This window comes from Vespula pensylvanica, chromosome 3 (genome assembly GCF_014466175.1).
Source record: "Vespula pensylvanica isolate Volc-1 chromosome 3, ASM1446617v1, whole genome shotgun sequence".
NCBI classification, from domain to species: domain Eukaryota; kingdom Metazoa; phylum Arthropoda; class Insecta; order Hymenoptera; family Vespidae; genus Vespula; species Vespula pensylvanica.
This window is the reverse complement of record NC_057687.1, coordinates 11,612,998-11,626,315: the sequence shown is the minus strand read 5'-3', so window position 1 is coordinate 11,626,315 and position 13,318 is coordinate 11,612,998. Positions and strand designations below refer to the sequence as shown.

Below are 13,318 nucleotides of genomic sequence, written 5' to 3'. Positions count from 1 at the left end.
TCATTCATACCCAACTTTCACCGAAGCTCATTTCCAGAGCAATTAACGATACGGCGAGTTACCAGGAAATGATGTATAATAAATTATGTTATAATGTTCGTGAAAGATTAATCCACGGGTGCTAAACTATTTTATTACTTTGCATCGACTACCGCTGAGCTATCGGACACTTCATTAAAGAAATTATTTACATGTTTTCAAGTGCGAACCTGTTCGTTTGCTAACGACAACCTCCGATATTCAAGATGAAAGGAAGCACATCAGTTCTCTTGTTTTTTTTTTCCTCTTTTCAGACGAATAAGTCGTTAGGCAGGGATAATGGGGTCGAAAAAGTACTTCATCTTCAACAAGAAGCTTCTCTAAGTGCACTCGAATACGATTAGAAATTGTGGAATATCGAAGAAGTTCCACATTGTGTCGGTGTCCGGAAAAAAGAAGAGGAGGGGGGAGAAAGAGAAAGAGAGGGAGAGGGAGAGGGAGGGAGGGAGGGAGAAAGAGGTACTCCAAATTCATAAAGGAATTTGGATGTTGCTGACGAGATCTCTGTCGTTCTATCGGAATAGAGTTGCACCGGTGGAAGTAGATAGACACCTTCCAGCGAGAGAACGATTAGTTGTTCGCGACGATAGGAGGAGGAGGAGGAGGAAGAGGAGGAGGAGGAGGAGGAGGAGGAAGAGGAGGAGGACGCTCGAGAGGAGAGAAGGAAGGAGAGCAAAGCAAAGTTGAAAGTATTGTGTATGTTTGTGTGTGTATATATGCGCGCGCGCGCGCGCCTGTGTATGTGCGTGTACAGAGAGAGAGAGAGAGGAGGGGAAGAAGCAAGAAACGGTGTTCACGAGAGATAGAGAGAATCGTGGAGCCAGCAGAAGCAAAAGAAGCAGCAGCAGCAGCAGCAGCAGCAGCAGCAGCAGCAGTAGACTGGTGTCCATGAGACAAGAAGATGAGAAGGATGAAGCTGGTGCTAGTGCTACTCTGTGTCCTGGCGCCTTTGGCAACGTGCCAACGACAAGAGAGGTGGTCGACGACGTCGGTGGCTCGGAGCAAGCATCGAGACAAGACAGCCAAGGGCAAGTACGAGCCAGATTACGACGCAGCCGGGAGGACAAGTAGATTCGGTGAACTCTTCGAGAATGAACACGAGTTCACCCTTTCTAGGAAGAGCAGGGCCATCGATTCTAACAGGTATCCCCTATTTATAGATTAACGATATTTTGACAGATATTTTTCTCCGATCGAATGTCAATCGAAGATCGAATCGATTTCAGGCCGGTTGACACCGCCGGTTCGAGCAAAAACTATCAATATTCCTCGCACTCGTCGAAATCACGGGGGAAATCTAGCGAGGAGATACGTGAGAACAGTCGAAGAACGAAAAATGTAACGATAGGCGATGGTATATGTCAGAGCATCGACATTAGGAACAATGTTTACAACTTTGATATACTCGAAAATTGTCACGTGATCGAGGGCTTCCTACAGATCGTCCTGATCGAGAACAATACCGAGGCTGACTTTCAAAACCGTACCTTTCCGAAGCTACGAGAGATCACCGGTTATCTCCTACTCTATCGGGTTTACGGATTGAAGAGCCTGAACAATCTCTTCCCGAATCTCGAGACCATCAGAGGAAATATACTCCTTACAGATTATGCATTTATGGTATACGAGATGCAAAACCTGCAAGAGGTGAGATTGCAGAATTTTTCTCATTCCGTTAACCGTTAGATTCTCAACTGCTTATGATTGATAACGTTCACGGATAGTTTACCGCAAGGTCGCATTAGGCTCTCTAGCTCGCTCGAGTAAAATGTCTCGTCGTGGTACGATGAGTCAGTAAGTAAGTAGTCATCCTTGTCGTACGAGATCAATCGCGATCGTCATTCCCACGGCAAAGCGAAGCTGACTTCGCCGGTTCGAAGGTTTGCTCCAATTTGCTCAAGAGTATCGGTTAATCGACGGGTCAAGTGACGTTAATCGGTTAATTGAATTAATCGGCGTTACGGTCTCCGACCGGGCAATGTGACAGTTGTCTCTCTAACGTTTCCCTCGAACTTCTCTCCGTAGATCGGCTTGAGGAAACTGACGAAAATCTCGAGGGGTGGGGTAAGGATCGAGAAAAATCCAGCCTTGTGCTACACCAATACGCTAAATTGGAACGCTATCGTTACGGCCGGGGACAATTTTATCAAGGACAACAGCAACGAAAGTTCGTGTCCGAGTTGTTCGCAATGTCCCGACGGGTTTTGTTGGACGGCCCAACATTGTCAAGTAACGAACAAAACGAAGTGTCACCATCAGTGCCTTGGGGAATGCTACGGTAAAACGGAGAGCGATTGCTACGTCTGTAAACACTATCGGCACGAAGGGAAATGCGTCGAGAACTGTCCGGATCATTTGTAAGTCACGTTCTAGGGTACACCTCGTTGACCTACGATGCGCGTTGCGTCCATCCACGATACGTCATCCTCGCGTCTTTTCAGATACGCGTATATATCAAGGCGATGTATAACGAAAGACGAATGTCTAAAAATTAATCACTTGCGGAAAATATCGAAAATCGAGGACGAACAGAAATGGCGACCCTTCAATGGTTCGTGCCTCACGCAGTGTCCCGAGGGTTACGAGGATCACATCGACGAGAACAAGGTATGGATTTTCGATACGATAACCGAACCGACCGTGTCCGTCTCTTCTAAATCCCTAATGATAATAATCATATCGGTAAAAAAAAATTTCTCCGTTTTCTCCTAGATGATAACCTGTCGAGTTTGCAAGGATCGATGCCGTAAGATAGGAAAGAGCGCGATCATAAGGCACATCTCGGACGCCCAAGTATTTCGAGGAACGACCGTGGTGAACGGAGCTTTGGAATTCCAAATAAGAAACGGTAATCCAAACATCATGCAAGAACTGACCGAAGCTTTCGGTCTGATCGAGGAGATTACCGAATACGTCAAAGTGACTCACTCCTTTCCGATCACGTCGTTGGGCTTCTTCAAAAAACTCAAGGTGATCAAGGGCGAAAAATTGGACATAAACAACGCGAGTTTAATCGTATTGGATAATCCGAATCTCTCCAACCTCTTTCCGCCGAACCAGAAGATCGTCATACAGAACGGCAGACTGTTCTTTCATTACAATCCGAAACTCTGTATGTCCAAGATCGAAGAACTTGGCCAAATGGTAGGTATAAGGGACTTCAGCAATCTCGAGGTGCAACCGGAATCCAACGGGGAGAAGGTAGCGTGCGATGTCGTCAACATAAACATCACGGTTAAGGAAAAAGGCTCGAGTTACGTAAATCTGATTTGGGACAGTTACAAGCCGCCCGAGGAACAGCAATTGTTGAGCTATCTCTTGAGTTACATAGAGACCGAGAATGAGAACATCACTTACGAAGCCAACGCCTGCGGTAATAACACTTGGCAGATCGTTGACGTGGACATACCGAATGGTAATACGTCGCTCCTGCAGACGGTATCGAAGCACATTTCGGGCCTTAAGCCGTACACGAAGTATGCCGTTTACGTGAAAACGTTCACAACGAGAAACGAAAGTTTTTCGAAATCCCGCAATAGTCCCGTGGGTCAGTCGGAGATCATATTTTTCAGAACGAAGAGTGACATACCTTCTATGCCGACCGACGTTGTTTCCAATTCGATAAGCGATACCGAGATCGTGGTAAAGTGGAGTCCACCGGAGCAGCCAAACGGTCCTATCGGTTACTACATGATATCCGGTTTTTTGAGACCGGACGACGCCGAATTTCTTTCCTCCAGAGATTACTGTAGCTACGGTCTGATCAGTGAACCCGAGGTGGAGGAAGTACAGGAAGTTACTGCTAAAATACCGATCGTTGGCCCGTCCTCCTGCTGTTCCAAAGACGAGTCTATAAAACCGCCGACGTCGAAGAAGTTCGAGATACTCTGCAACCAAAATCTCGGGATAAGTCACGTTTCTGCCGGTTGGAAAAATTATTGCGTCTTCAACAGATACAACTCGATGAACGAGTCCGTGCACAGATTGGAAAACGATCCGTCGAGTATCGACGACGAAACTTTCGTCTACAACGTCAGCGCCAAGGAAAATTCATTTCATTTGAAGAATCTGCGACACTTCTCTTTGTACACCATCTCCGTCGCTGCCTGCGGAGTCAAGCTTCGGGAGGACGTACAGATGTGCTCGTCCGTGCAATACACCAACGCTCGAACGAAGAAACGCGAGAAGGCCGACGACGTTGGCAACGTCAAAACTCACATCGCCAATAATTCGATCGTCGAGGTCTCTTGGGATACCGTTAGAAATCCCAATGCCCTCACTCTGAGCTATACGGTAGAATATACGAATTTAGATGTAAAGGACGCGAAGAAAAGTACGGAGTGCATACCGTACGTAGGACGCGGCGAAGAACGCAAGACTCACGACATTAAGAACTTAAGTCCAGGTCATTACAGTCTCCGAGTACGTTCGACCTCCTTAGCCGGAGACGGTAACTTCTCCGAGACGATTTATTTTTCCGTCGGGCTCCTCAACGATAACCCCATAGTATTAATATCTTTGCTGATCTTTGGCTTCTTTACCGTTTTCATTATAATCGGATATATTTATCTTAGAAATCGTCAGAAGAAGAAGAAGCAAGAGAGATTGATAGCCAGCGTAAATCCTGATTACATAGAGACAAAGTACATCATCGACAGTTGGGAGGTACCTAGAGAAAGCGTCGAGATATTGGAAGAGCTTGGGCTTGGTAATTTCGGAATGGTGTGTCGCGGTCGTTTGGATAACAACATCGACGTAGCCATAAAGACGATCTCCGAGACGGCCAGCGAGCGCGAGAAGAACGAGTTCTTGAACGAGGCCTCGGTGATGAAAAATTTCTCTACCTTTCACGTAATTAAATTATTAGGTGTCGTTAGCATTGGAAATCCGCCGTTCGTCGTAATGGAACTAATGGAGAACGGAGATTTGAAGACCTATTTGCGCCGTATACGAGACACGCATTTCGTACCGAACGCATCGAGAATAATAAGAATGGCGGCCGAGATAGCGGATGGCATGGCTTATTTGGAGTCGAAGAAATTCGTTCATCGTGACTTGGCTGCTAGGAATTGCATGGTCTCCAAGGATTTGGTTTGCAAGATCGGAGACTTTGGCATGGCCAGGGACATATACGAGACCGATTATTACAAGATCGGTAAGAAGGGACTTTTGCCGATAAGATGGATGGCGCCGGAGAATCTTTCGGACGGCGTCTTCACGTCCGACTCGGACGTCTGGTCGTTCGGTGTGGTTCTTTACGAGATATTAACGCTCGCCGAAATACCGTATCAAGGTTTTTCCAACGAGGAGGTATTGAATTACGTTTTGCACAAGGGCTCCCTCGGTATACCAAGAAACTGCCCGGAAAACATTCAAAAGATCATGGAGAAGTGTTTCAAGTGGCGACCGAACGATCGTCCAACGTTCATGGAGATCGTCGCGGAATTGGAACCTTTTCTCGGTCAGGACTTTTGTGAGAAATCCTTTTATCACTCCGAGGAGGGTGTCGAGATACGCAGTCTTGGCATCAAGAAGGTCTATCATCACGCCGCACCTATACGTTTTCATTGGGGCAACGAGACTGCTCGATGGGTTCGAGAATTCGAGGACAACGTGACGCTTCTCGATCAGACGAAGGCCGGCACCAGTCGAGGACGCATATTCAAGAATGGCTTTCAACACTTCGGTAACGTTACCAATATGGAGGAAGTTCCTCTCGATCGATGAAATTTCTTTCGTTAGACTCGCGTCGCTTCATCGAGGGTAGAGTATATATATATATATATATATATATATATATATGTGTAGAGAGAGAGAGAGAGAGTCATCGTGTGTTGCCGTTTGGTCTCGCGCGTAGTATCAATATGGGAAAAAAACGTAAATAATAACGTACAAACATACACTCAGGGCAATGATAGGAGGGCTAAGAGGAAAATGAAAGAAGAAGAAAATAAACAAACAAAGGGATAAATATTATAAATAATAAAAGACACGCAGGTAAGTACGATCGTTTAAGTCGGATGATTATTTCCGTTCTCTTCCTCGGCGGGACCAGACGCGATCCTTTTCTAATCTCGTCTCGAAACGACGAAAGACTTAATAGGACAATTAATTTAATACTTATTACTTTAGTTATAAAGCATATCGCCTATTCGTCTATCTATGGAAGTCACGGTTCATGGACACCGATCTAAAAGGTAATTTAAGATCGATTCACCCTTACCCGCGTTTCACTTTCCTCTAGCATTATCAAAAGCTCGAAGCCTTTCGATATCGTTCATTCCTAGAAAGCAAAGAGAGAGCTTATAATTAGCTTAGCGATTTTCTAGAACTTGAAGACAGAGTATTTTATTCGAAATATCGTCAAGTTTTACCACAGAGTTCCTTCTCGCATATATACCCTTCTATACGAGATACGTTAATTCGTAGTTTTGAAATTCTATATATAGTACATACAATAAATATATAGCCGCACTAACAATTCAACTAAATGCACTAAGCGACCGATGCGAATCGTAGATGATTTTGTTTGAAGTAGAAAAAGACGATTTCCCATATACATATATACGTATGTACATAGATATGTGTACATAGGTATGTATATGTATATATATGTATATGTATACTAGTACATATATACATATATATATATAATAATCATTGCAATAAGTAGTCCGTGATCGTTGCAATAATCATATAGATATCATAGAACCGAGTAATAGCCGAATAATAATGAGAAATTTAAGGATTCAAATATTGCGAGCACAAAACAAATTTGTCATTGTTCGTTAAATTTCGTCGTATTCGACGATATTCAAATTCATAGTCTCTAATACTAAGTATACGAAAAGAAAACTCGAATGAACGAGCAAAGTGGATGATCTAATCAAAAATCGTTGCACGATAGTATTCCATGTAGGACTTGTACGTATTTTTTTACATCACCGTATCAATAGCTCACAGCAATAAATGATTAAAAAGAAGATAGAAAGAAGAAGAAAGAGAGAGAGAGAGAAAGAGGGAGAAAAAAAAAAAGAGAAAAGAGAATGAATGTTGCGTGTGTATAAGTCTGTATGAAAGAGAAAAAGAGAGAAAGAATTTAACAAACGAAAGTAATAGCTTACAATTCCGCACGAATCAACCAAATTGAAATTTCATCAAGCAATATCCAGAGCAATTTCGTTTTAATTTAAATCGCAAATAGCAATATATCGATAGCTCGATAGATTACAATCGCGATCGCGAAAGGAAAAAACATATATCGGGGGGCGTGCCAAAGAGAAAAGAAAAGAAAAAATTAAAAAAAAGTAATAAAAATTAAAATTAAAAAAAAAATTAAAAAGAAATAAAAAAAAAAAGAATAAAAAAAAAAAGGAGCGCCCGTAAAATTTAGAAAGAACGAGTTATTAAAGTCCGTTAAGGTCGTTAAAAATTGTCGGTCGAGTTACACAATGGATTTCTAACTTTGAGAAATCGTATTAAAGAAAAAGAATGCTTTTACTTATTCATCGTTTTCTTATCGCGTTTTTCAGGAAATTTACGTAACGAACGAACGATTTGCTTAATCGTTGAAACGCCCATACGTATTCTTGATAGACGTTACTAAAATTTTGTTTTCAAGAAACGATCATTCGCGATCGCTTTTTTTGCATGTACATAAATAAATACATACATACATACATACATACATACATACATACACACGTACGTACGTATATACTTATTATAAAAAAAAAAAGATAGAGAAGTAAATTTGCGGTAAGATTAATCCGTTGCGTATAAATTATGAAAATGAAAGTACGTATCTTGCCTAATTTAGCAAGAGCTTAGATCTAAAATTTAACGATCGCATTACATTCTTGCCTATTTACCTATTTTTTTTTTTTTTTTTTTTTTTTTTTTTTTTTTTTTTTTTTTTTTTTTTTTTTTTTTTTTTTTTTTTTTTTTTATACCAAACATTGGATTGTTTAGAAAATATGTCGAATCTTTTTCGTTCTTTTTTCTTTTTCATTTTCATTTTCATTTCATTACGATGTATAATATTGTATATTCGAGCATTGCATTCGAATTTTTGAAATCAACAAATTTGCAACGAATTTTTCGAACGGTTCAGTTAACTTTTTTTTTTTTTTTTTCGTTTTATTTCCTCCTTTTTATTTTCTTTTTTCGAGAAGTTTTTTCTTCGAATCTCAGAACAACATCTATCCAATGTTTCTCTCATTTTGTTCTCTTTTCTATCGTCGATGTGTGTATACACACACACACACACACACACACACACACTAAGCGTATAAAGAATATTTCTACATCAAGACCATTCGATAATAATCTAATATTCCTTTTAGGATATGTAGCATCAATACCGAATTAATAAGTCGTAATGCTGCGACCAAAGAAGTCATTAGAAATCGAATTAAACCATTTAAAAGAAACAATCACATATACAGCTAGTCATTTGCGCGATATAACAAGAGCGAAGAGAAATCTAATAAAAATTATATTAAACTAAATTAAATTATAAACTAAACTATAAACAAAACGAAAAACGAATCGTAAATCGGGATTTTTATTTCGCAATGCATTTTAAATAAATAAATTTTTTTCCATCGATTGATATCCGAACGATCTATATCTACTTCTACCTCTTTTATTAAAGCGCTACGATTGTAATCGGATAGATTTTATAAAAGAGGGAGGGAGGAGGGATGTAGAGGAGGAGAATGAAGAGAAGGAAGAAGAGAAAAAAAAACTAAAGGATTTAGCCTCGTGAATCACGACGAGACGTATAAGATTTTCAAGGATATCGCGTTGGCCAACCGCCATGCAACATTCTTTGTTCGTTCGTTCGCGAATCATGAGACTAGACAAAGTTTTCAAAAGCACGAAAAGTGATAGAGAAATCCTATACGAGAGGTCACAAACCCGCTCAAAAAAAAATATATAATATTTCACGTTGGAAAATATAAGAAAAAGGAGAATATTAGAGCGAACTAGTATAAAACGAAGAGGGAGGAAGAGAGCAAAAACAATATAGAAAATATCAGGTCGCGTTTGATTATTTGAAATAGTAAAGTAACAATTGTTTAGCATTTTTATTATTACTATTATTTTTATTATTATTATTATTATTATTATTATTATTATTATTATTATTATTATTTCTTTTTTTCCCATTCGTTTCCAACAAAATATAGTTTCGTAGGATTAATAAACGATATTATTTAATAGCAAATAGACAGACAATAAGAGAGTAGTACTGTTTATTTAGTTGGCATTCCTGTGCATCGCCAAGATTTAGATTTACAGTCAGCTATTATGCAAGTAGTCAAAACGGTGACGATCGTCGTTACGGATCGATCGAGATATCTCCTCGTGTGTATATGTAAGGATATATATATTTATATATACACATATGTATATGTATGTATATATATAGTATATACATATACTATATATACTATAATATATATGTATATATATATATAAAACTTAATAAACACTTAACGAATTTCAAACGATTTTCAGATCGAGTCAGAATAAACAAAACGTATCCATCCTATTATAAAATACTTATGTAGGTCTAATACTTAAACACTTACTCGACATTAAATTAAATATATACATTAAGCTCGTTTGTATAAGAGAAGAGATCAATATTAATATCATTTATTTTTATTATTATTATTATTATTATTATTATTATTATTATTATTATTATTATTATTATTATTCTCATTGTTATTATATTATCCTCGTCGTTGTGTCGTGTCGTGATTATTAATATCATTATTATTATTATTATTACTACTACTACTACTATTACTATTACTATTACTACTACTACTATTACTACCATTATTACTATTACTACACAGATAATTTAACAAATATTTATTGAATTGCAGTACTGCACGTGTTGCGTGAACTTATTGAAATAACGTTCTCTTATTATTATTTTTTATCATTATTATTTTTTTTTTTTTTTTGTACAGCTTTTAGACGAGTTCTACTTGCATTGATTTAACAACATTTAGATTAAAACGTATCGATCATCGAACGCGATGAAAGCCATGTTACTATTATATTGCGTTAAGAGAACTGGATCCTTACTTTTGCATAATATTTATGATAATATAGGCATTCTTATTTTCACGTTTAACACAAACAATACGATCGAAAATTTACTTATATTTGACATATCGATCGTATCGATGTATATTTAAAATAACGTTTTAAGGAGAAAAGAAAAAAGAAATCCCTAGGATTAAAAAAAAAGTATCATAATCGTTTAGAACGATGTACTGATGACTGAAGACTTAGTTTTTAAGTTAAAAATTAATCAATCGATTAAGAATATATATACATACACACACACACACACATATATATATATACATATATATAGGATAAGGAAGTCTCTCGTCTTCTTTTAAATTATTAATTTCTTTCTCTTCTTTGTTTTTTCTTCTTTTTTCTCTAAATATATTTTCATCAATTATTCATATAAAGGAAGGTGTAATGTACCGGCAGGTAAAATTATATAGTCCGACTATATAATCCGATTTCGATTGTTCAAAATATTTCCAATGAATTTAATTCTTTTCCAAAGTTAATTCTTTTCTAATTTCTTTTCTTTTTTTCTTTTCTTTTTCTTTCTTTTCTGTTTCTCTTTTTTCCGTGGTACCAAATAATGTTACAAAAAGATCATAAGTATAATATTATATGCATGTACGCGCACGATTAGACTAATAATTATTAATTATCATTGACAATTTGAAACGTATTTTTACACTATTTGTCATTCGTATTACACGTTATGAATTCTCTGCTTATGCAACTGAAACGTCGTATCGCGTGTTTCAAAACGATTATATATACGTTTTTGTCTTTTTATTTTTCCTCGTTAGAATGTCGACAACATCGCAAAAAAAAAACAAATATGGCGTAACATTTGCAATATGCATTACGCAGCGAGACACGTTTTTGGTGATTTTACAAAAAAGAAAAAAAAATTAATATTCGATGTTTATCATCGACTATCATATCTTTTTCCCTTTTTCTCTTTAAAATTGCAAAAATTGCAAAACAAATAAATCCTAATCCTAAAAAATGTGTCTCGATTTGCAATAAAACAATCGAACATTGATCCTCGCATTTTTCGTATACGTTTATCGTTAATTTTCTAATATAAGTAAGCTAATCTTTAATCCTTCAAATTTTTCGTGTAGAATGTTACTTTTTTTTTTTTTTATACGAACAAAATTTATAAATAATTAAAGATTCGTCATCTTTTTTTTTTCTATCGTTACTACTATTACGTTCAATAATACTCGCAGAGGAAGTTTGTTATTATTTTAATTATTTTAATTAGCTTTCCATATCACGAATGCATCATTTTTTCTCCTTGAAAGGAAAGAGAAAAAGCGTTTCCCATGTATTTTCTACGTGTGTGTGTATATATATATATATATATATATACACACACACATATGTATACGTAAAAGCATTGTTGCTTCAAATGGACGAACACATTCACGATATATATGCGGAAAAAAAAAAGAAAAAACGATAGAAAAGAAATTGTTATAAATATAAAAAGAAAAAAAAAAAAAAGAAAATTGTAATTCGTGATATAGTAGAAAATGTTTAAATGTAGACTTGCAGCAGAGAAAATGTATGTATGTGTGCGTATACGTATTGCGTGCGTGCGTGTATTATTCCTAATCAAAAAAATCCTGCCATACCGTGTCTTCCAAGACAGAAAACTATAAAACACTATTGTAAATTAGATAAAAATTATTTATATATACCTCCGAGACCCGTAAGTTATTATTGTATACCATGTATGAATAAGCAAAGGAAGAGTGTGCGAGAGTGAAATTGAACACACACAGAGAGAGAGAGAGAGAGAAAGAATATAATATAAACAATTTCGTACTTTCGTCCGATTGTGGATGAGAAAATAAGCGCGTGTGCAACTTATCAAACATTCTTTTAACATTTAGTGACTAGATTTATCCAATAAATTTGATCGACGAGGAAAGTGTTCAAAGGAATGTCGACGTTGTTTCGCAACGATTTCATTTTTTATTTGAGTTACGTAACAAAATCGTGCACAGATTTGTTATGTAAAACAAAAAGAATGGAATGAATACGACTTTCTTCGTAAAAGGCAGACTTGAAAAAATTTTTCTCGATCGATCTCTATATATATATATACATACATGTATGTGTGTGTATATATACACATATATATATATAAATATATATAAATAAAACAAACAAAAAAATACACACCGACACATACACAAGGAAAAATACACGAACACACGAATGTACATACCTAACATTGCACTAATTTAGTATTGCCGCTGAGTATTACAACTAGTCACATAAGCCAAAAGTTTGTTACTCTCGTAAAAGTTTTCTTTTTTTCCAGTTTTATAAATAAAGAAGGTTTAAAAGCCCGAACAAATTATGTATATCGCACGATTTCATATCTTCTATATAAGATCGATCGCTATCAATCTTATCCCTTGTTAAAATGTTCGATTCGAATGCATTGAGTCGATTTTTTTCGAAGAGATTCAATACATGAAAAAAAAAAAAAAAAAGAAAAAAAGAAAGAAAAACCTCTGACTTTCCACTTCCGCATTTACATACGTACAGTTCGAAGTCGAGATTATCGCACAATCATCGTACGTCTAGTGTTGTTGTATGCAACTGCCATAAGTCGTGCGATAAGCGAACGAGAATCGTGCATTGTACTGTTGTGCGTTTAGAAAGCTGTTCCATAGTATTTCTTTTTATCGTTAAGGAAATCTATTTTATTTCGATACTCTTCTCGATCGACGTAAAAAAAAAAAAAAAAAAGGAAAGAAAAGAAGAAATAACGTTTACCATTATCTTCTTTTGTGACTTCGTTACGAAACATTCAAAATGTCGATCGCATCCTTCGTCTCCCTTTTTCCTTTCTCTTTCGACGCGATCGCTTGATGACGTCGTCGGTTTATTTATCACATCGACTATACTAGGATTGAGGAACGTGCTAAGAATTCTATAAAGATTTCTATTGATATTGGTACGTATTTTAAAATACATATGAAATTTTTATTATATTATATAATAAACATAGTAAGAACAAAGTTTCGTTATGGTGTTCGTTAAGGATAAGAAAGAAAAAAATGTACACCATTCGGTTACAAAAATTATTTCTATGTCCAATTTCATAATTTTCGTTCATCGATTGGATATATCGTAAACATAAATAATTTAATAT

The 13,318-nt window shown here is 36.8% G+C and overlaps 1 protein-coding gene across 2 annotated transcripts; it reads left to right on the top strand.

The window, feature by feature from the left end:
- The first annotated feature begins 493 nt into the window (after positions 1–493).
- On the top strand, positions 494–12,517 carry LOC122627794 (insulin receptor-like). 2 transcript variants are annotated; one of them, XM_043809338.1, is made up of 6 exons: positions 494–1,182; positions 1,266–1,686; positions 2,065–2,396; positions 2,481–2,646; positions 2,752–5,813; positions 8,295–12,517. In XM_043809338.1, exons 1-5 carry the CDS (start codon positions 941–943, stop codon positions 5,764–5,766), a joined length of 4,176 nt encoding a protein of 1,391 aa, XP_043665273.1. In that variant the 5' UTR covers positions 494–940; the 3' UTR covers positions 5,767–5,813; positions 8,295–12,517. The 2 variants fall into 2 exon arrangements, with proteins under 2 accessions (XP_043665273.1, XP_043665274.1); XM_043809339.1 differs by having other exon boundaries at positions 659–1,182; positions 2,752–5,809; positions 10,397–10,433.
- The last annotated feature ends 801 nt before the right edge of the window (positions 12,518–13,318 follow it).

Excerpts from the sequence above, each read along its gene's own strand:
- LOC122627794 (XM_043809338.1), top strand. The coding sequence starts at position 941 with ATGAGAAGGATGAAGCTGGTGCTAGTGCTACTCTGTGTCCTGGCGCCT. Across the intron at positions 1,183-1,265 it reads AGGGCCATCGATTCTAACAG|GCCGGTTGACACCGCCGGTT; the intron begins GTATCCCCTATT and ends AATCGATTTCAG. Across the intron at positions 2,397-2,480 it reads GAGAACTGTCCGGATCATTT|ATACGCGTATATATCAAGGC; the intron begins GTAAGTCACGTT and ends GCGTCTTTTCAG.